Here is a 22,500-nt window from a genome sequence, read left to right as displayed (position 1 = left end):
CATAAAGGCCTGATTGGTGGAGTGAACTGGCTAGTTTAACAGCATTCCAGCCGTGTTTACAGTATATCAGACAACATACTAGGGATAGGGATAGGGATAGGGATAGGGATAGGGATTGGGATAGGGTTAGGGATAGGGATAGGGTTAGGGATAGGGATAGGGTTAGGGATAGGGATAGGGATTGGGATAGGGATAGGGTTTGGGATAGGGATTGGGATAGGGTTTGGGATAGGGTTTGGGATAGGGATTGGGATAGGGTTTGGGATAGGGATAGGGAAAGGGATTGGACCTTGGACTGTTCCAGTACTGCATTATTCTTTTGGCTGGTTCTCCAATGGAATAAATCCTATTTTTATAACACAAGGCTGGAAAAACCATGTGCTTATTTATCTATATGCCAACAGCACACAACATTGCATAATACAGTTGAAGTCGGAAGTTTACATACACCTTAGACAAATACATTTAGACTCAGTTTTTCACAATTCCTGACATTTAATCCTAGTAAAACAACAATCTTTTTTCTGAGGTCTTGGCTGATTTCTTTTGATTTTCCCTTGATGTCAAGCAAAGAGGCACTGAGTTTGAAGGTAGACCTTGAAATACATCCACAGGTACACCTCCAATTGACTCAAATGATGTCAATTAGCCAATCAGAAGCTTCTAAAGCCATGACATAATTTTCAGGAATTTTCCAAGCTGTTTAAAGGCACCAGTCAACTTAGTGGATGTAAACTTCTGACCCACTGGAATTGTGATCTAGTGAATTATAAGTTAAATAATCTGTCTGTAAACAATTGTTGGAAAAAATACTTGTGTCATGCACAAAGTAGATGTCCTAACCGACTTGCCAAAACTATAGTTTGTTAACAAGAAATTTGTGGAGTGGTGGAAAAACTCGTTTTAATGACTCCAACCTGAGGCTTAATGATTCGGATTAAAATACGTCTTTATCAAACTAATGTTTTTGTATATTTTCAGTGTGGAACCTGTCTGTGTTTAGGGGGTTATAACCTGGACTAAGCCCTTCTAACGCCACTAGTAGTTCACAAAGTAGGGTTTTCACTAGGTACCGCGACCACAAAGTCGTAAAGCCTGTTTCTACAATGCATCTTCTTAAAATACGATTTTAACCCTAACCTTAACCCTAACCTTAACCACACTGCTAACCTTATGCCTAACCCTTAAGTAAGACCAAAAAGCAAAGTTTAGTCCATTTTGAATTTGTGAAAAAACTGTTGTCATTTGGCAAGGAATGTAGCTTGTGTATCCCATCAGATCTGTAATTATAGGCTTTTATTCCTGTATTTATAGCCTTTTATTTCTGTTTTTATAGGCTTTTATTTATTTCTGTATTTATAGGCTTTTATTTCTGTTTTTATAGGCTTTTATTCCTGTAATTATAGGCTTTTATTTCTGTAATTATAGGCTTTTATTTCTGTTTTTATAGGCTTTTATTTCTGTTTTTATAGGCTTTTATTCCTGTAATTATAGGCTTTTATAGGCTTTTATTCCTGTTTTTATAGGCTTTTATTCCTGTAATTATAGGCTTTTATTTCTATACTCAGCACGCGTGTGTAGAGGGACCGGTCGGAACGCAATTGAGTGAGACACGGGGGGGGGAAGGGAATTTAGGGAGCAGAACTGTGTCCTACATCTCTACAATATACCACAGGAATGAGGAAAAACATTATTGGTTACTGTTCTATGCATGTTGGTAACCAGTTTATAATTGCAACAGACACACAGACACTCACCATCGTCTCCCATCCTCCCTCCCTCCCCCCCCTCCTCCCAGAAACTCACCATCGTCTCCCCCCTCCCCCTCCCCTCCCTCCCTCCCCTCCCAGAAACTCACCATCGTCCCCCCCTCCCTCCCCTCCCCTCCCCTCCCTCCCTCCTCCCAGAAACTCACCATCGTCCCCCCCCTCCCCTCCCCTCCCCCCTCCCTCCCAGAAACTCACCATCGTCTCCCAGTTGTTCTTTGATCTTGATATAGTCCGACCCCCCCACCACGCCGACTCTAACACGCCGCCGCAGACGCTGCAGGAAGTCCTCCATCCCGGGAGTCACCCTCTGAAACACGCCAGTACACGTTAGTACACGCCAGTACACGTTAGTACACGCCAGTACATGTTAATACACGCCAGTACACGTTAATACACGCCAGTACACGCCAGTACACGGTGCTACAACAACCAGTCAGTCAATCACACAGTCCTGCCTCTACAACGGATACAGTAGATATCATTCTAACATGGCTAAACCACAGCTCTCTCTCTCTCTACTGTCTGGAGTGTGAACTAACATGGCTAAACCATAGCTCTCTCTCTCTCTCTCTCTCTCTCTCTCTCTCTCTCTACTGTCTGGAGTGTGAACTAACATGGCTAAACCATAGCTCTCTCTCTCTCTACTGTCTGGAGTGTGAACTAACATGGCTAAACCACATCACTCTCTCTCTCTCTCTCTACTGTCTGGAGTGTGAACTAACATGGCTAAACCACAGCTCTCTCTCTCTCTCTCTACTGTCTGGAGTGTGAACTAACATAGCTAAACCACAGCTCTCTCTCTCTCTCTCTACTGTCTGGAGTGTGAACTAACATAGCTAAACCATAGCTCTCTCTACTGTCTGGAGTGTGAACTAACATAGCTAAACCACAGCACTCTCTCTCTCTACTGTCTGGAGTGTGAACTAACATGGCTAAACCACAGCTCTCTCTCTCTCTACTGTCTGGAGTGTGAACTAACATAGCTAAACCACAGCTCTCTCTCTCTCTACTGTCTGGAGTGTGAACTAACATAGCTAAACCATAGCTCTCTCTCTCTCTCTCTCTCTACTGTCTGGAGTGTGAACTAACATGGCTAAACCACAGCACTCTCTCTCTCTCTACTGTCTGGAGTGTGAACTAACATAGCTAAACCATAGCTCTCTCTCTCTCTCTCTACTGTCTGGAGTGTGAACTAACATAGCTAAACCACAGCACTCTCTCTCTCTCTACTGTCTGGAGTGTGAACTAACATAGCTAAACCACAGCTCTCTCTCTACTGTCTGGAGTGTGAACTAACATAGCTAAACCACAGCTCTCTCTCTCTCTACTGTCTGGAGTGTGAACTAACATAGCTAAACCATAGCTCTCTCTACTGTCTGGAGTGTGAACTAACACAGCTAAACCATAGCTCTCTCTCTCTCTCTCTCTACTGTCTGGAGTGTGAACTAACATGGCTAAACCACAGCACTCTCTCTCTCTACTGTCTGGAGTGTGAACTAACATAGCTAAACCATAGCTCTCTCTCTCTCTCTCTCTCTACTGTCTGGAGTGTGAACTAACATAGCTAAACCACAGCACTCTCTCTCTCTCTACTGTCTGGAGTGTGAACTAACATAGCTAAACCATAGCTCTCTCTCTCTCTACTGTCTGGAGTGTGAACTAACATAGCTAAACCATAGCACTCTCTCTCTCTACTGTCTGGAGTGTGAACTAACATAGCTAAACCATAGCTCTCTCTCTCTCTCTACTGTCTGGAGTGTGAACTAACACAGCTAAACCATAGCTCTCTCTCTCTCTCTACTGTCTGGAGTGTGAACTAACACAGCTAAACCACAGCTCTCTCTCTCTCTCTACTGTCTGGAGTGTGAACTAACATAGCTAAACCACAGCTCTCTCTCTCTCTACTGTCTGGAGTGTGAACTAACATGGCTAAACCACAGCACTCTCTCTCTCTACTGTCTGGAGTGTGAACTAACATGGCTAAACCACAGCACTCTCTCTCTCTCTCTCTCTCTCTCTCTACTGTCTGGAGTGTGAACTAACACAGCTAAACCACAGCACTCTCTCTCTCTCTCTCTACTGTCTGGAGTGTGAACTAACATAGCTAAACCGTTAGCAGTACCGTCTACCGACCTGTCGAGCGGCAGTCAGCGTCCCGTCCACGTCGAAGAGACACAGCGTCGTGGTGTCGACAGCTTCACCCATTTTTTGTCCGTAGTAAATGCGTTGGTAAATGAGGCCAGTCGGTGTTGGAGGTTTCGTTAGATCCAGCCGATGTGGAAGGCGGAAGAGAATAGTGGACGGACTGCAGCGTCATCTGTGCTCTGTGTATACGGAAGTAAGTGCAGTCCCTTTGTCCAATCACAGCGCACTGTGGGCGTGGCTTTGTAACGTTCGGAACGTAACATTATATAATTATATATATTATATACTGGGACGCCCAATATTTGGTGGTCAGCCTCACCATTAAATACTGAATTATTAACCAGCAGAGAATTTAATAGTTTATTTGTCACCAGAGTCCAGCTGAATTGAGCTGTTTACCAGTTTCATAAAGGTTTTGCACCAATTAGTATTTTATTTAAACCAGATACTAAATGGGGATCCATAATACATACAAATACAGCCCTCAGAGAGGAGGGTCCATGAGGATATGGACCAGAACAGGGTCAGGAGGAGGGTCCATGATGAGGATATGGACCAGAACAGGGTCAGGAGGAGGGTCCATGATGAGGATATGGACCAGAACAGGGTCAGGAGGAGGGTCCATGATGAGGATATGGACCAGAACAGGGTCAGGAGGAGGGTCCATGATGAGGATATGGACCAGAACAGGGTCAGGAGGAGGGTCCATGATGAGGATATGGACCAGAACAGGGTCAGGAGGAGGGTCCATGATGAGGATATGGACCAGAACAGGGTCATGGGAGGGTCCATGATGAGGTTATGGACCAGAACAGGGTCAGGAGGAGGGTCCATGATGAGGATATGGACCAGAACAGGGTCAGGAGGAGGGTACATAATGAGGATATGGACCAGAACAGGGTCAGGGGAGGAGGGTCCATGATGAGGTTATGGACCAGAACAGGGTCAGGGAGGAGGGTCCATGATGAGGTTATGGACCAGAACAGGGTCAGGAGGAGGGTCCATGATGAGGATATGGACCAGAACAGGGTCAGGAGGAGGGTCCATGATGAGGATATGGACCAGAACAGGGTCAGGAGGAGGGTCCATGATGAGGTTATGGACCAGAACAGGGTCAGGGGAGGGTCCATGATGAGGATATGGACCAGAACAGGGTCAGGAGGAGGGTCCATGATGAGGTTATGGACCAGAACAGGGTCAGGGGAGGGTACATGATGAGGATATGGACCAGAACAGGGTCAGGGATTATATATATAGTGTTATCATCACTATAACAGTCTCTACTAGCAGGGAATTTAAGGACAGAAACTATTAAAACGCAGACAGTAAAAATAGACTTTTAATGTGTTGATTTAGGTCAAACAACGTTGATGAGTGTGTAGGAGGAGAGGTGTACAGTCACTAGTGGTGTGTGTGTGTGTGTGTGTGTCCTCACTGAGGAGGATAAGGGCCAGTGGGCGGTGGGGGAGGAGGGGGAGGTGAGAGAAGGGGAGGTTGTGGTAGGGGTGAGAGGGGGGAGGAGACCAGGGGAAGGACATGTGGGGGGAGGAGGGGAGGGTAGAGAGGGAAGGACTGGGGCTGGTAGGGGGGAGGGTAGGGGTAGTGGGGCTGGTGTGGGTAGAATGGAGCCCCTTCGTATCGGGGTGGGGGACCCCAGTTGTCACGGCGGGGTGGACGACTCTGTTGCAAAGGCCTCTGGGACATCTGCGGTCTGGTGACGGAATCTCTGTCTGGAAGAGAAAGACAATGAGGGCACACACACACACACACACACACACACACACACACAGAGACACACACACACACAGAGACACACACACACAGAGACACACACACACAGAGACACACACACACACACACACAGAGACACACACACACACACACAGAGACACACACAGAGACACACACACACACAGAGACACACACACACACACAGAGACACACACACACACACACACACAGAGAGAGGGGTTAAAGCTCAAATTATATACAGCCAACAACCACCACAGTATTTAAAAAATGTAATTAAATGTATTCCCTCTACTGTAAATCGCTCTGGATAGGAGCGTCTGCTAAATGACTGAAATGTCATGTAAAATGTACTGATTCTTCATCACTGTGCTCTCTCCTCCTCCTCATCTGCTCTATTTTACATTCCTCAAAATCCATGCTTGCTTTTCTCCTCGGATATTTGTTCAGAACATTAAAAAAATAAATGTATTTATTGCACAAAATGCTCACCTTAAATCCGTCTACGATAGGGTCTAATCCGTCTACGATAGGGTCTAATCCGTCTACGATAGGGTCTAATCCGTCTACGATAGGGTCTAATCCGTCTACGATAGGGTCTAATCCAGCTACGATAGGGTCTAATCCAGCTACGATAGGGTCTAATCCAGCTACGATAGGGTCTAATCCATAGGGTCTAATCCGTCTACGATAGGGTCTAATCCATAGGGTCTAATCCGTCTACGATAGGGTCTAATCCATAGGGTCTAATCCGTCTACGATAGGGTCTAATCCATCTACGATAGGGTCTAATCCATCTACGATAGGGTCTAATCCATAGGGTCTAATCCATAGGGTCTAATCCGTCTACGATAGGGTCTAATCCATAGGGTCTGATCCATCTACGATAGGGTCTAATCCAGCTACGATAGGGTCTAATCCCTCTACGATAGGGTCTAATCCAGCTACGATAGGGTCTAATCCGTCTACGATAGGGTCTAATCCGTCTACGATAGGGTCTAATCCGTCTACGATAGGGTCTAATCCGTCTACGAAAGGGTCTAATCCGTCTACGATAGGGTCTAATCCAGCTACGATAGGGTCTAATCCAGCTACGATAGGGTCTAATCCAGCTCCGATAGGGTCTAATCCGTCTACGATAGGGTCTAATCCATAGGGTCTAATCCATCTACGATAGGGTCTAATCCAGCTACGATAGGGTCTAATCCAGCTACGATAGGGTCTAATCCATAGGGTCTAATCAGTCTACGATAGGGTCTAATCCGTCTACGATAGGGTCTAATCCGTCTACGATAGGGTCTAATCCGTCTACGATAGGGTCTAATCCGTCTACGATAGGGTCTAATCCGTCTACGATAGGGTCTAATCCGTCTACGATAGGGTCTAATCCATAGGGTCTAATCCGTCTACGATAGGGTCTAATCCGTCTACGATAGGGTCTAATCCGTCTACGATAGGGTCTAATCCGTCTACGATAGGGTCTAATCCGTCTACGATAGGGTCTAATCCGTCTACGATAGGGTCTAATCCTTCTACGATAGGGTCTAATCCAGCTACGATAGGGTCTAATCCAGCTACGATAGGGTCTAATCCAGGTCTAATCCATCTACGATAGGGTCTAATCCATAGGGTCTAATCCGTCTACGATAGGGTCTAATCCATAGGGTCTAATCCGTCTACGATAGGGTCTAATCCATCTACGATAGGGTCTAATCCATCTACGATAGGGTCTAATCCATAGGGTCTAATCCGTCTACGATAGGGTCTAATCCATAGGGTCTGATCCATCTACGATAGGGTCTAATCCAGCTACGATAGGGTCTAATCCCTCTACGATAGGGTCTAATCCAGCTACGATAGGGTCTAATCCGTCTACGATAGGGTCTAATCCGTCTACGATAGGGTCTAATCCGTCTACGATAGGGTCTAATCCGTCTACGATAGGGTCTAATCCGTCTACGAAAGGGTCTAATCCGTCTACGATAGGGTCTAATCCAGCTACGATAGGGTCTAATCCAGCTCCGATAGGGTCTAATCCGTCTACGATAGGGTCTAATCCATAGGGTCTAATCCATCTACGATAGGGTCTAATCCAGCTACGATAGGGTCTAATCCAGCTACGATAGGGTCTAATCCATAGGGTCTAATCAGTCTACGATAGGGTCTAATCCGTCTACGATAGGGTCTAATCCGTCTACGATAGGGTCTAATCCGTCTACGATAGGGTCTAATCCGTCTACGATAGGGTCTAATCCGTCTACGATAGGGTCTAATCCGTCTACGATAGGGTCTAATCCGTCTACGATAGGGTCTAATCCGTCTAAGATAGGGTCTAATCCATCTACGATAGGGTCTAATCCATAGGGTCTAATCCGTCTACGATAGGGTCTAATCCGTCTACGATAGGGTCATAATCCGTCTACGATAGGGTCTAATCCGTCTACGATAGGGTCTAATCCATCTACGATAGGGTCTAATCCAGCTACGATAGGGTCTAATCCAGCTACGATAGGGTCTAATCCAGCTACGATAGGGTCTAATCCAGCTACGATAGGGTCTAATCCAGCTACGATAGGGTCTAATCCAGCTACGATAGGGTCTAATCCAGCTACGATAGGGTCTAATCCAGCTACGATAGGGTCTAATCCATAGGGTCTAATCCATCTACGATAGGGTCTAATCCAGCTACGATAGGGTCTAATCCATCTACGATAGGGTCTAATCCATAGGGTCTAATCCAGCTACGATAGGGTCTAATCCAGCTACGATAGGGTCTAATCCAGCTACGATAGGGTCTAATCCAGCTACGATAGGGTCTAATCCAGCTACGATAGGGTCTAATCCAGCTACGATAGGGTCTAATCCAGCTACGATAGGGTCTAATCCGTCTACGATAGGGTCTAATCCGTCTACGATAGGGTCTAATCCATCTACGATAGGGTCTAATCCATCTACGATAGGGTCTAATCCATAGGGTCTAATCCATAGGGTCTAATCCGTCTACGATAGGGTCTAATCCATCTACGATAGGGTCTAATCCATCTACGATAGGGTCTAATCCATAGGGTCTAATCCGTCTACGATAGGGTCTAATCCATAGGGTCTAATCCAGCTACGATAGGGTCTAATCCAGCTACGATAGGGTCTAATCCAGCTACGATAGGGTCTAATCCAGCTACGATAGGGTCTAATCCAGCTACGATAGGGTCTAATCCAGCTACGATAGGGTCTAATCCATAGGGTCTAATCCATCTACGATAGGGTCTAATCCAGCTACGATAGGGTCTAATCCAGCTACGATAGGGTCTAATCCGTTTACGATAGGGTCTAATCCATCTACGATAGGGTCTAATCCATCTACGATAGGGTCTAATCCATAGGGTCTAATCCGTCTACGATAGGGTCTAATCCATAGGGTAAAATCCAGCTACGATAGGGTCTAATCCAGCTACGATAGGGTCTAATCCATAGGGTCTAATCCGTCTACGATAGGGTCTAATCCGTCTACGATAGGGTCTAATCCAGCTACGATAGGGTCTAATCCAGCTACGATAGGGTCTAATCCGTCTACGATAGGGTCTAATCCGTCTACGATAGGGTCTAATCCGTCTACGATAGGGTCTAATCCGTCTACGAAAGGGTCTAATCCGTCTACGATAGGGTCTAATCCAGCTACGATAGGGTCTAATCCAGCTACGATAGGGTCTAATCCAGCTCCGATAGGGTCTAATCCGTCTACGATAGGGTCTAATCCATAGGGTCTAATCCATCTACGATAGGGTCTAATCCAGCTACGATAGGGTCTAATCCAGCTACGATAGGGTCTAATCCATAGGGTCTAATCAGTCTACGATAGGGTCTAATCCGTCTACGATAGGGTCTAATCCGTCTACGATAGGGTCTAATCCGTCTACGATAGGGTCTAATCCATAGGGTCTAATCCGTCTACGATAGGGTCTAATCCGTCTACGATAGGGTCTAATCCGTCTACGATAGGGTCTAATCCGTCTACGATAGGGTCTAATCCGTCTACGATAGGGTCTAATCCTTCTACGATAGGGTCTAATCCAGCTACGATAGGGTCTAATCCAGCTACGATAGGGTCTAATCCAGCTACGATAGGGTCTAATCCAGGTCTAATCCATCTACGATAGGGTCTAATCCATAGGGTCTAATCCGTCTACGATAGGGTCTAATCCATAGGGTCTAATCCGTCTACGATAGGGTCTAATCCATCTACGATAGGGTCTAATCCATCTACGATAGGGTCTAATCCATAGGGTCTAATCCATAGGGTCTAATCCGTCTACGATAGGGTCTAATCCATAGGGTCTGATCCATCTACGATAGGGTCTAATCCAGCTACGATAGGGTCTAATCCCTCTACGATAGGGTCTAATCCAGCTACGATAGGGTCTAATCCGTCTACGATAGGGTCTAATCCGTCTACGATAGGGTCTAATCCGTCTACGATAGGGTCTAATCCGTCTACGATAGGGTCTAATCCGTCTACGAAAGGGTCTAATCCGTCTACGATAGGGTCTAATCCAGCTACGATAGGGTCTAATCCAGCTCCGATAGGGTCTAATCCGTCTACGATAGGGTCTAATCCATAGGGTCTAATCCATCTACGATAGGGTCTAATCCAGCTACGATAGGGTCTAATCCAGCTACGATAGGGTCTAATCCATAGGGTCTAATCAGTCTACGATAGGGTCTAATCCGTCTACGATAGGGTCTAATCCGTCTACGATAGGGTCTAATCCGTCTACGATAGGGTCTAATCCGTCTACGATAGGGTCTAATCCGTCTACGATAGGGTCTAATCCGTCTACGATAGGGTCTAATCCGTCTACGATAGGGTCTAATCCGTCTACGATAGGGTCTAATCCGTCTAAGATAGGGTCTAATCCATCTACGATAGGGTCTAATCCATAGGGTCTAATCCGTCTACGATAGGGTCTAATCCGTCTACGATAGGGTCATAATCCGTCTACGATAGGGTCTAATCCGTCTACGATAGGGTCTAATCCATCTACGATAGGGTCTAATCCAGCTACGATAGGGTCTAATCCAGCTACGATAGGGTCTAATCCAGCTACGATAGGGTCTAATCCAGCTACGATAGGGTCTAATCCAGCTACGATAGGGTCTAATCCAGCTACGATAGGGTCTAATCCAGCTACGATAGGGTCTAATCCATAGGGTCTAATCCATCTACGATAGGGTCTAATCCAGCTACGATAGGGTCTAATCCATCTACGATAGGGTCTAATCCATAGGGTCTAATCCAGCTACGATAGGGTCTAATCCAGCTACGATAGGGTCTAATCCAGCTACGATAGGGTCTAATCCAGCTACGATAGGGTCTAATCCAGCTACGATAGGGTCTAATCCAGCTACGATAGGGTCTAATCCAGCTACGATAGGGTCTAATCCGTCTACGATAGGGTCTAATCCGTCTACGATAGGGTCTAATCCATCTACGATAGGGTCTAATCCATCTACGATAGGGTCTAATCCATAGGGTCTAATCCATAGGGTCTAATCCGTCTACGATAGGGTCTAATCCATCTACGATAGGGTCTAATCCATCTACGATAGGGTCTAATCCATAGGGTCTAATCCGTCTACGATAGGGTCTAATCCATAGGGTCTAATCCAGCTACGATAGGGTCTAATCCAGCTACGATAGGGTCTAATCCAGCTACGATAGGGTCTAATCCAGCTACGATAGGGTCTAATCCAGCTACGATAGGGTCTAATCCATAGGGTCTAATCCATCTACGATAGGGTCTAATCCATCTACGATAGGGTCTAATCCAGCTACGATAGGGTCTAATCCGTTTACGATAGGGTCTAATCCATCTACGATAGGGTCTAATCCATCTACGATAGGGTCTAATCCATAGGGTCTAATCCGTCTACGATAGGGTCTAATCCATAGGGTAAAATCCAGCTACGATAGGGTCTAATCCAGCTACGATAGGGTCTAATCCATAGGGTCTAATCCGTCTACGATAGGGTCTAATCCGTCTACGATAGGGTCTAATCCAGCTACGATAGGGTCTAATCCAGCTACGATAGGGTCTAATCCAGCTACGATAGGGTCTAATCCGTCTACGATAGGGTCTAATCCGTCTACGATAGGGTCTAATCCGTCTACGATAGGGTCTAATCCAGCTACGATAGGGTCTAATCCAGCTACGATAGGGTCTAATCCATCTACGATAGGGTCTAATCCATCTACGATAGGGTCTAATCCGTCTACGATAGGGTCTAATCCATAGGGTCTAATCCGTCTACGATAGGGTCTAATCCATCTACGATAGTTGAGTGGACCAGAACCAGTGTGTGTTGAGTGGACCAGAACCAGTGTTGAGTGGACCAGAACCAGTGGTGAGTGGACCAGAACCAGTCTGTGTTGAGTGTCTGACCTGGTTGAGGATCAGCTCTCTGTCCTCTTTCTCTCTCACTCTTCTGGACATTCCCCTTCTTCCTCCTTTTCATCTTCTGTTCTGCCTCATCATCACTGAAGTCCAACGCCTGGAGACAGGAGAGACGAGAGGAGACAGGACAGAGAAGAGACGAGAGAGGACAGGACAGAGGAAAGAGGAGTTCAGTGAATTCTACCAGATAAAGACCAGTCTCTTCCTCAATAGGGCATTATGGGTAATCAGACAGGGCCTGTGATCCTCCCCTCTACTATTTAGAAGGCATTATGGGTAATCAGACAGGACCTGTGATCCTCCCCTCTCTACTATTTAGAAGGCATTATGGGTAATCAGACAGGACCTGTGATCCTCCCCTCTACTATTTAGAAGGCATTATGGGTAATCAGACAGGGCCTGTGATCCTCCCCTCTACTATTTAGAAGGCATTATGGGTAATCAGACAGGGCCTGTGATCCTCCCCTCTACTATTTAGAAGGCATTATGGGTAATCAGACAGGGCCTGTGATCCTCCTCTCTACTATTTAGAAGGCATTATGGGTAATCAGACAGGGCCTGTGATCCTCCCCTCTCTACTATTTAGAAGGCATTATGGGTAATCAGACAGGGCCTGTGATCCTCCCCTCTACTATTTAGAAGGCATTATGGGTAATCAGACAGGACCTGTGATCCTCCTCTCTCTACTATTTAGAAGGCATTATGGGTAATCAGACAGGGCCTGTGATCCTGTCTACTATTTAGAAGGCATTATGGGTAATCAGACAGGGCCTGTGATCCTCCCCTCTACTATTTAGAAGGCATTATGGGTAATCAGACAGGGCCTGTGATCCTCTCTACTATTTAGAAGGCATTATGGGTAATCAGACAGGGCCTGTGATCCTCCCCTCTACTATTTAGAAGGCATTATGGGTAATCAGACAGGGCCTGTGATCCTCCCCTCTCTACTATTTAGAAGGCATTATGGGTAATCAGACAGGGCCTGTGATCCTCCCCTCTCTACTATTTAGAAGGCATTATGGGTAATCAGACAGGGCCTGTGATCCTCCCCTCTCTACTATTTAGAAGGCATTATGGGTAATCAGACAGGACCTGTGATCCTCCCCTCTACTATTTAGAAGGCATTATGGGTAATCAGACAGGGCCTGTGATCCTCCCCTCTACTATTTAGAAGGCATTATGGGTAATCAGACAGGACCTGTGATCCTCCCCTCTACTATTTAGAAGGCATTATGGGTAATCAGACAGGGCCTGTGATCCTCCCCCTCTCTACTATTTAGAAGGCATTATGGGTAATCAGACAGGACCTGTGATCCTCCCCTCTACTATTTAGAAGGCATTATGGGTAATCAGACAGGGCCTGTGATCCTCCCCCTCTACTATTTAGAAGGCATTATGGGTAATCAGACAGGGCCTGTGATCCTCCCCCTCTCTACTATTTAGAAGGCATTATGGGTAATCAGACAGGGCCTGTGATCCTCCCCTCTACTATTTAGAAGGCATTATGGGTAATCAGACAGGGCCTGTGATCCTCCCCTCTACTATTTAGAAGGCATTATGGGTAATCAGACAGGGCCTGTGATCCTCCCCTCTATTTAAAAGGCATTATGGGTAATCAGACAGGGCCTGTGATCCTGTCTACTATTTAGAAGGCATTATGGGTAATCAGACAGGGCCTGTGATCCTCCCCTCTACTATTTAGAAGGCATTATGGGTAATCAGACAGGGCCTGTGATCCTGTCTACTATTTAGAAGGCATTATGGGTAATCAGACAGGGCCTGTGATCCTCCCCTCTCTACTATTCAGAAGGCATTATGGGTAATCAGACAGGGCCTGTGATCCTCCCCTCTACTATTCAGAAGGCATTATGGGTAATCAGACAGGGCCTGTGATCCTCCCCTCTACTATTTAGAAGGCATTATGGGTAATCAGACAGGGCCTGTGATCCTCCCCTCTACTATTTAGAAGGCATTATGGGTAATCAGACAGGGCCTGTGATCCTGTCTACTATTTAGAAGGCATTATGGGTAATCAGACAGGGCCTGTGATCCTCCCCTCTACTATTTAGAAGGCATTATGGGTAATCAGACAGGGCCTGTGATCCTCCCCTCTACTATTTAGAAGGCATTATGGGTAATCAGACAGGGCCTGTGATCCTCTCTACTATTTAGAAGGCATTATGGGTAATCACCTCTGGTGGAGGCTCCTGGTCATTCTTCCAGGATGCGTCGGAGCCTTTCAACCTAAACACACACACACACACACACACACACACACACACACACACACACACACACACACACACACACACACACACACACACACACACACACACACACACACACACACACAGACAGAGCTTCAATTATACATGTTGTAGCTTGTCAGTGAGGATGTACAGGGTGTAGTCAGGGTGTAGTCAGTGTGGATGTACAGGGTGTAGTCCGGGTGTAGTCAGTGTGGACTGACCGTCGTAGCTGCTCAGTGAGGATGTACAGGGTGTAGTCAGGGTGTAGTCAGGGTGTAGTCAGTGAGGAGGTACAGGGTGTAGTCAGTGAGGATGTACAGGGTGTAGTCAGGGTGTAGTCAGTGAGGAGGTACAGGGTGTAGTCAGTGTGTAGTCAGTGTGGATGTACAGGGTGTAGTCAGGGTGTAGTCAGTGTGGACTGACCGCCGTAGCTGCTCAGTGAGGATGTACAGGGTGTAGTCGGTGAGCGACGGGGCGTAGAACATGGAGTCCTTCAGCTTCACTCCTCTCTCAGTGACGTCGCTCTCCGAGTTAAACCTCAACACATAGAAGGGACTGGAGACCGGCCCAAACACCTCAAACACCTGGAGGAGGAGGAGAGATTAAACCCTCACAACACATAGAAGGGACTGGAGACCGGCCCAAACACCTGGAGGAGGAGAGATTAAACCTCACAACACATAGAAGGGTCTGGAGACCGACCCAAACACCTGGAGGAGGAGAGATTAAACCCTCACAACACATAGAAGGGACTGGAGACCGACCCAAACACCTGGAGGAGGAGAGATTAAACCCTCACAACACATAGAAGGGACTGGAGACCGACCCAAACACCTGGAGGAGGAGAGATTAAACCCTCACAACACATAGAAGGGACTGGAGACCGGCCCAAACACCTCAAACACCTGGAGGAGGAGAGATTAAACCTCACAACACATAGAAGGGACTGGAGACCGACCCAAACACCTGGAGGAGGAGAGATTAAACCTCAACACATAGAAGGGACTGGAGACCGGCCCAAACACCTGGAGGAGGAGAGATTAAACCTCACAACACATAGAAGGGACTGGAGACCGACCCAAACACCTGGAGGAGGAGGAGAGATTAAACCTCAGCACATAGAAGGGACTGGAGACCGACCCAAACACCTGGAGGAGGAGAGATTAAACCTCAACACATAGAAGGGACTGGAGACCGGCCCAAACACCTCAAACACCTGGAGGAGGAGAGATTAAACCCTCACAACACATAGAAGGGTCTGGAGACCGGCCCAAACACCTCAAACACCTGGAGGAGGAGAGATTAAACCCTCACAACACATAGAAGGGACTGGAGACCGGCCCAAACACCTGGAGGAGGAGAGATTAAACCTCAACACATAGAAGGGACTGGAGACCGGCCCAAACACCTCAAACACCTGGAGGAGGAGAGATTAAACCCTCACAACACATAGAAGGGACTGGAGACCGGCCCAAACACCTGGAGGAGGAGAGATTAAACCTCACAACACATAGAAGGGACTGGAGACCGACCCAAACACCTGGAGGAGGAGGAGAGATTAAACCTCAGCACATAGAAGGGACTGGAGACCGACCCAAACACCTGGAGGAGGAGAGATTAAACCCTCACAACACATAGAAGGGACTGGAGACCGGCCCAAACACCTCAAACACCTGGAGGAGGAGAGATTAAACCCTCACAACACATAGAAGGGACTGGAGACCGGCCCAAACACCTCAAACACCTGGAGGAGGAGAGATTAAACCCTCACAACACATAGAAGGGACTGGAGACCGGCCCAAACACCTCAAACACCTGGAGGAGGAGAGATTAAACCTCACAACACATAGAAGGGACTGGAGACCGGCCCAAACACCTGGAGGAGGAGAGATTAAACCTCACAACACATAGAAGGGACTGGAGACCGGCCCAAACACCTGGAGGAGGAGAGATTAAACCTCACAACACATAGAAAGGACTGGAGACCGACCCAAACACCTGGAGGAGGAGAGATTAAACCCTCACAACACATAGAAGGGTCTGGAGACCGGCCCAAACACCTCAAACACCTGGAGGAGGAGAGATTAAACCTCACAACACATAGAAGGGACTGGAGACCGGCCCAAACACCTGGAGGAGGAGAGATTAAACCCTCACAACACATAGAAGGGACTGGAGACCGGCCCAAACACCTGGAGGAGGAGAGATTAAACCCTCACAACACATAGAAGGGACTGGAGACCGGCCCAAACACCTCAAACACCTGGAGGAGGAGAGATTAAACCCTCACAACACATAGAAGGGACTGGAGACCGGCCCAAACACCTGGAGGAGGAGAGATTAAACCTCACAACACATAGAAGGGTCTGGAGACCGGCCCAAACACCTGGAGGAGGAGAGATTAAACCTCACAACACATAGAAGGGACTGGAGACCGGCCCAAACACCTCAAACACCTGGAGGAGGAGAGATTAAACCTCAACACATAGAAGGGTCTGGAGACCGACCCAAACACCTGGAGGAGGAGAGATTAAACCCTCACAACACATAGAAGGGACTGGAGACCGGCCCAAACACCTGGAGGAGGAGAGATTAAACCTCACAACACATAGAAGGGACTGGAGACCGGCCCAAACACCTGGAGGAGGAGAGATTAAACCTCACAACACATAGAAGGGACTGGAGACCGGCCCAAACACCTGGAGGAGGAGAGATTAAACCTCACAACACATAGAAGGGACTGGAGACCGGCCCAAACACCTGGAGGAGGAGAGATTAAACCTCACAACACATAGAAGGGACTGGAGACCGGCCCAAACACCTCAAACACCTGGAGGAGGAGAGATTAAACCCTCACAACACATAGAAGGGACTGGAGACCGGCCCAAACACCTGGAGGAGGAGAGAGATTAAACCCTCACAACACATAGAAGGGACTGGAGACCGGCCCAAACACCTGGAGGAGGAGAGATTAAACCCTCACAACACATAGAAGGGACTGGAGACCGGCCCAAACACCTGGAGGAGGAGGGATTAAACCCTCACAACACATAGAAGGGACTGGAGACCGGCCCAAACACCTGGAGGAGGAGGGATTAAACCTCACAGAGATAGATAGAGAGGTTAAAGAACCTCCAGTACTGTGAAGACTCCTCCCCCAGACTCTAAGCCCCTCCTACCTTGCCCACGGCCAGCCTATCAGAGTTGAAGATGACGCTGTCGTCCTTCAGAGGGGGCGTGTCCTTAAATGACTGTATGATCACTGTTGAGGAAACACAACAGACACCAAGAGGGGTTCAGAGGGTAATGTGAAGGACAGGGTGTGATGTGAAGGACAGGGTGTGATGTGAAGGACAGGGTGTAATGTGAAGGACAGGGTGTAATGTGAAGGACAGGGTGTAATGTGAAGGACAGGGTGTGACGTGAAGGACAGGGTGTGATGTGAAGGACAGGGTGTAATGTGAAGGACAGGGTGTAATGTGAAGGACAGGGTGTAATGTGAAGAACAGGGTGTAATGTGAAGGACAGGGTGTGATGTGAAGGACAGGGTGTGATGTGAAGGACAGGGTGTAATGTGAAGGACAGGGTGTAATGTGAAGGACAGGGTGTAATGTGAAGAACAGGGTGTAATGTGAAGGACAGGGTGTGATGTGAAGGGCAGGGTGTAATGTGAAGGACAGGGTGTAATGTGAAGAACAGGGTGTAATGTGAAGGACAGGGTGTGATGTGAAGGGCAGGGTGTAATGTGAAGGACAGGGTGTAATGTGAAGGACAGGGTGTGATGTGAAGGGCAGGGTGTAATGTGAAGGACAGGGTGTAATGTGAAGAACAGGGTGTGATGTGAAGGGCAGGGTGTAATGTGAAGGGCAGGGTGTAATGTGAAGGACAGGGTGTAATGTGAAGGACAGGGTGTAATGTGAAGACCAGGGTGTAATGTGAAGGGCAGGGTGTGATGTGAAGGACAGGGTGTAATGTGAAGGACAGGGTGTAATGTGAAGGACAGGGTGTAATGTGAAGGGCAGGGTGTAATGTGAAGGACAGGGTGTAATGTGAAAGACAGGGTGTAATGTGAAGGACAGGGTGTAATGTGAAGGACAGGGTGTAATGTGAAGGACAGGGTGTAATGTGAAGGACAGGGTGTAATGTGAAGGACAGGGTGTGATGTGAAGGACAGGGTGTAATGTGAAGGGCAGGGTGTGATGTGAAGGGCAGGGTGTAATGTGAAGGACAGGGTGTAGGTCAGGGGACTGGTGGACCAGACTGGTGGACCAGATCCAGCCAATGATGTAGATCAACCCTGGATCACTGATTCTATGTATTGACCAATGAGAGGCTTTGAAGCCACCGGTCGGCCATGTTGGCTCTCCCCAGTAGGAGCTGGATTACTGATTCTATGTATTGACCATTGAGAGGCTTTGAAGCCACCGGTCGGCCATGTTGGCTCTCCCCAGTAGGAGATGGATTACTGATTCTATGTATTGACCATTGAGAGGCTTTGAAGCCACCGGTCGGCCATGTTGGCTCTCCCCAGTAGGAGCTGGATTACTGATTCTATGTATTGGCCAATGAGAGGCTTTGAAGCCACCGGTCGGCCATGTTGGCTCTCCCCAGTAGGAGATGTCCCCATAGGAATGAATGGAATTCTACAGTATTTCTGTCCTTGAAACATTTAATTGAAACTGCATGTATTTAAGTACCTTGATGTTCTAGCGGGGACAGTAAATTTAGAATATATACATAGCTCACATAATATAATTTAAAAGTAAACATTAACGCTGTAATATGTTACAAATAACTCCAGTTTTTGTACCACTAATTGATTTTGACAAAACAAATCGGTCCCCCCAAAAAATCCAACCCAGCTATTGGATGGTACTGGTCCTAGGGGGAGGGACTAACCCAGCTATTGGATGGTACTGGTCCTAGGGGGAGGGACTAACCCAGCTATTGGATGGTACTGGTCCTAGGGGGAGGGACTAACCCAGCTATTGGATGGTACTGGTCCTAGGGGGAGGGACTAACCCAGCTATTGGATGGTACTGGTCCTAGGGGGAGGGACTAACCCAGCTATTGGATGGTACTGGTCCTAGGGGGGAGGGACTAACCCAGCTATTGGATGGTACTGGTCCTAGGGGGAGGGACTAACCCAGCTATTGGATGGTACTGGTCCTAGGGGGAGGGACTAACCCAGCTATTGGATGGTACTGGTCCTAGGGGGAGGGACTAACCCAGCTATTGGATGGTACTGGTCCTAGGGGGAGGGACTAACCCAGCTATTGGATGGTACTGGTCCTAGGGGGAGGGACTAACCCAGCTATTGGATGGTACTGGTCCTAGGGGGAGGGACTAACCCAGCTATTGGATGGTACTGGTCCTAGGGGGAGGGACTAACCCAGCTATTGGATGGTACTGGTCCTAGGGGGAGGGACTAACCCAGCTATTGGATGGTACTGGTCCTAGGGGGGAGGGACTAACCCAGCTATTGGATGGTACTGGTCCTAGGGGGAGGGACTAACCCAGCTATTGGATGGTACTGGTCCTAGGGGGAGGGACTAACCCAGCTATTGGATGGTGACTGATCCTAGGGGGAGGGACTAACCCAGCTGCTGGATGATGCTGGTGACTGATCCTAGGGGAGGGACTAACCCAGCTATTGGATGGTACTGGTCCTAGGGGGAGGGACTAACCCAGCTATTGGATGGTGACTGATCCTAGGGGGAGGGACTAACCCAGCTGCTGGATGATGCTGGTGACTGATCCTAGGGGGAGGGACTAACCCAGCTATTGGATGGTACTGGTCCTAGGGGGAGGGACTAACCCAGCTATTGGATGGTGACTGATCCTAGGGGGAGGGACTAACCCAGCTGCTGGATGATGCTGGTGACTGATCCTAGGGGGAGTATCTCCGCCTCCTCTGGTAGAACAACCGTCAACTCCTCGACAGCAGGCAACTCCTACACACACACACACACACACACACACACACACACACACACACACACACACACACACACACACACACACACACACACACACACACACACACACACACACACACACACACACACACACACACACACACACACACAAATTTAGAGAGGCCAGGGGTTAGAGAGAGGTCAGGGGTTAAAGGTCAGGGGTTAGAGAGAGCAGAGAGATCAGGGGTTAGAGAGAGGTCAGGGGTTAAAGGTCAGTGGTTAGAGAGAGGCCAGGGTTTAGAGAGGTCAGAGAGGTCAGGGGTTAGAGAGAGGCCAGGGTTTAGAGAGGTCAGAGGTTAGAGAGGTCAGGGGTTAGAGAGGTCAGGGGTACCTCAGGCAGGGTCTCGTCCAGGGTTTTGATGGAACAGGGTTTCCTCGTCCGACTGAAGCCTTCATCGTCATCATCTTCGTCATCTGCCTGACCTAACACAACAGCCAGAGTCACACCGGAGGAAGAGGAGTCTGAATCACTGTCTGAGGAGGAGCTGCTGCCGTCCCGCTGGTCCCGGACACCGTCCTGTAACGTCAGCAGTACCTGGGGGAGATCCTGGGGGGGGTCCTGGAGGAGGTCCTGGGGGTGGTCCTGGGGGGGTCCAGGGAGACGTCCTGGGGGGGTCCAGGGAGACGTCCTGGGGGTGGTCCTGGGAGGGGTCCTGGGGGGTCCTGGGAGGGGGTCGTGGAGGAGGTCCTGGGAGGGGTCCTGGGGGGGGTCCTGGGGGGGGTCCTGGGAGGGGTCCTGGGAGACGTCCTGGGGGGGGTCCAGGGGGGGTCCTGGAGGAGGTTAGTGTGTGTGGTTCCGTCTCCCAGCTCGGAGCTCGAGACAGAGTCGAGATTCTCCGTAACCTCCATCTCCTCTGCTCCTCCCGTTAACTCTCCCGGTAAACGGCTGTCTGAGGTCACGGAGGTCAGTCCCCGAGGTTCTGTCTCAGCTGTGCATCCGTCCTCCCGGTGCTCGGTGCTGGTACCGTCGTTAAGTTCCAGTTCCTCTCCGTGTGTCTCTGCTGAGCTCTGAAGAACCTCCGGTACCACGACCGTCTCCTCTGGTTGGACCTCCATCCCGTTACTGGGTAGAGACGATCACACCTGGGGACAAAGACACCACAACTACAATCAGCTGGGTAGAGACGATCACACCTGGGGACAAAGACACCACAACTACAATCAGCTGGGTAGAGACTATCACACCTGGGGACAAAGACACCACAACTACAATCAGCTGGGTAGAGACGATCACACCTGGATACCACAACTACAATCAGCTGGGTAGAGACTATCACACCTGGATACCACAACTACAATCAGCTGGGTAGAGACTATCACACCTGGATACCACAACTACAATCAGCTGGGTAGAGACTATCACACCTGGATACCACAACTACAATCAGCTGGGTAGAGACTATCACACCTGGATACCACAACTACAATCAGCTGGGTAGAGACGATCACACCTGGATACCACAACTACAATCAGCTGGGTAGAGACGATCACACCTGGGGACAAAGATACCACAACTACAATCAGCTGGGTAGAGACTATCACACCTGGATACCACAACTACAATCAGCTGGGTAGAGACTATCACACCTGGATACCACAACTACAATCAGCTGGGTAGAGACTATCACACCTGGATACCACAACTACAATCAGCTGGGTAGAGACTATCACACCTGGATACCACAACTACAATCAGCTGGGTAGAGACTATCACACCTGGATACCACAACTACAATCAGCTGGGTAGAGACTATCACACCTGGATACCACAACTACAATCAGCTGGGTAGAGACGATCACACCTGGGGACAAAGACACCACAACTACAATCAGCTGGGTAGAGACTATCACACCTGGATACCACAACTACAATCAGCTGGGTAGAGACTATCACACCTGGATACCACAACTACAATCAGCTGGGTAGAGACTATCACACCTGGATACCACAACTACAATCAGCTGGGTAGAGACTATCACACCTGGATACCACAACTACAATCAGCTGGGTAGAGACGATCACACCTGGGGACAAAGACACCACAACTACAATCAGCTGGGTAGAGACTATCACACCTGGATACCACAACTACAATCAGCTGGGTAATAGTCACTAGGAAGCACACAGAACGGAAGCTAACAGACGCAAACGGAACAAAG

At 48.4% G+C, this 22,500-nt stretch overlaps 2 protein-coding genes across 2 annotated transcripts in view; both read right to left on the bottom strand.

Annotated features, from left to right (window-relative positions):
- LOC123732500 (phosphomannomutase 2) overlaps window positions 1–4,107 on the bottom strand; it is a 9,308-nt gene extending 5,201 nt beyond the window's left edge. The window contains exons 1-2 of the mRNA XM_045711702.1: window positions 3,903–4,107; window positions 1,965–2,076 (exon numbers count right to left, since the gene is read on the bottom strand). Coding sequence (XP_045567658.1) covers window positions 1,965–2,076; window positions 3,903–3,974 — 184 coding nt within the window. The 5' untranslated portion in view covers window positions 3,975–4,107. The remainder of the gene's footprint in view (window positions 1–1,964; window positions 2,077–3,902) is intronic.
- A 1,128-nt stretch (window positions 4,108–5,235) lies between these two features.
- Window positions 5,236–21,395, bottom strand: LOC123723831 (H/ACA ribonucleoprotein complex non-core subunit NAF1). The gene is made up of 8 exons (XM_045711701.1): window positions 21,305–21,395; window positions 20,671–21,110; window positions 20,222–20,315; window positions 17,541–17,623; window positions 14,785–14,945; window positions 14,305–14,356; window positions 12,101–12,209; window positions 5,236–5,644 (listed from the first exon to the last, which is right to left on the bottom strand). The coding sequence occupies exons 1-8, from the start codon at window positions 21,393–21,395 to the stop codon at window positions 5,346–5,348; spliced, it is 1,329 nt and encodes a 442-aa protein (XP_045567657.1). The 3' UTR covers window positions 5,236–5,345.
- Between the last annotated feature and the right edge of the window lie 1,105 nt (window positions 21,396–22,500).

This window comes from Salmo salar, unplaced genomic scaffold, assembly GCF_905237065.1.
Source record: "Salmo salar unplaced genomic scaffold, Ssal_v3.1, whole genome shotgun sequence".
Classification (NCBI taxonomy): domain Eukaryota; kingdom Metazoa; phylum Chordata; class Actinopteri; order Salmoniformes; family Salmonidae; genus Salmo; species Salmo salar.
This window is presented reverse-complemented; position numbering and strand designations above follow the sequence as displayed.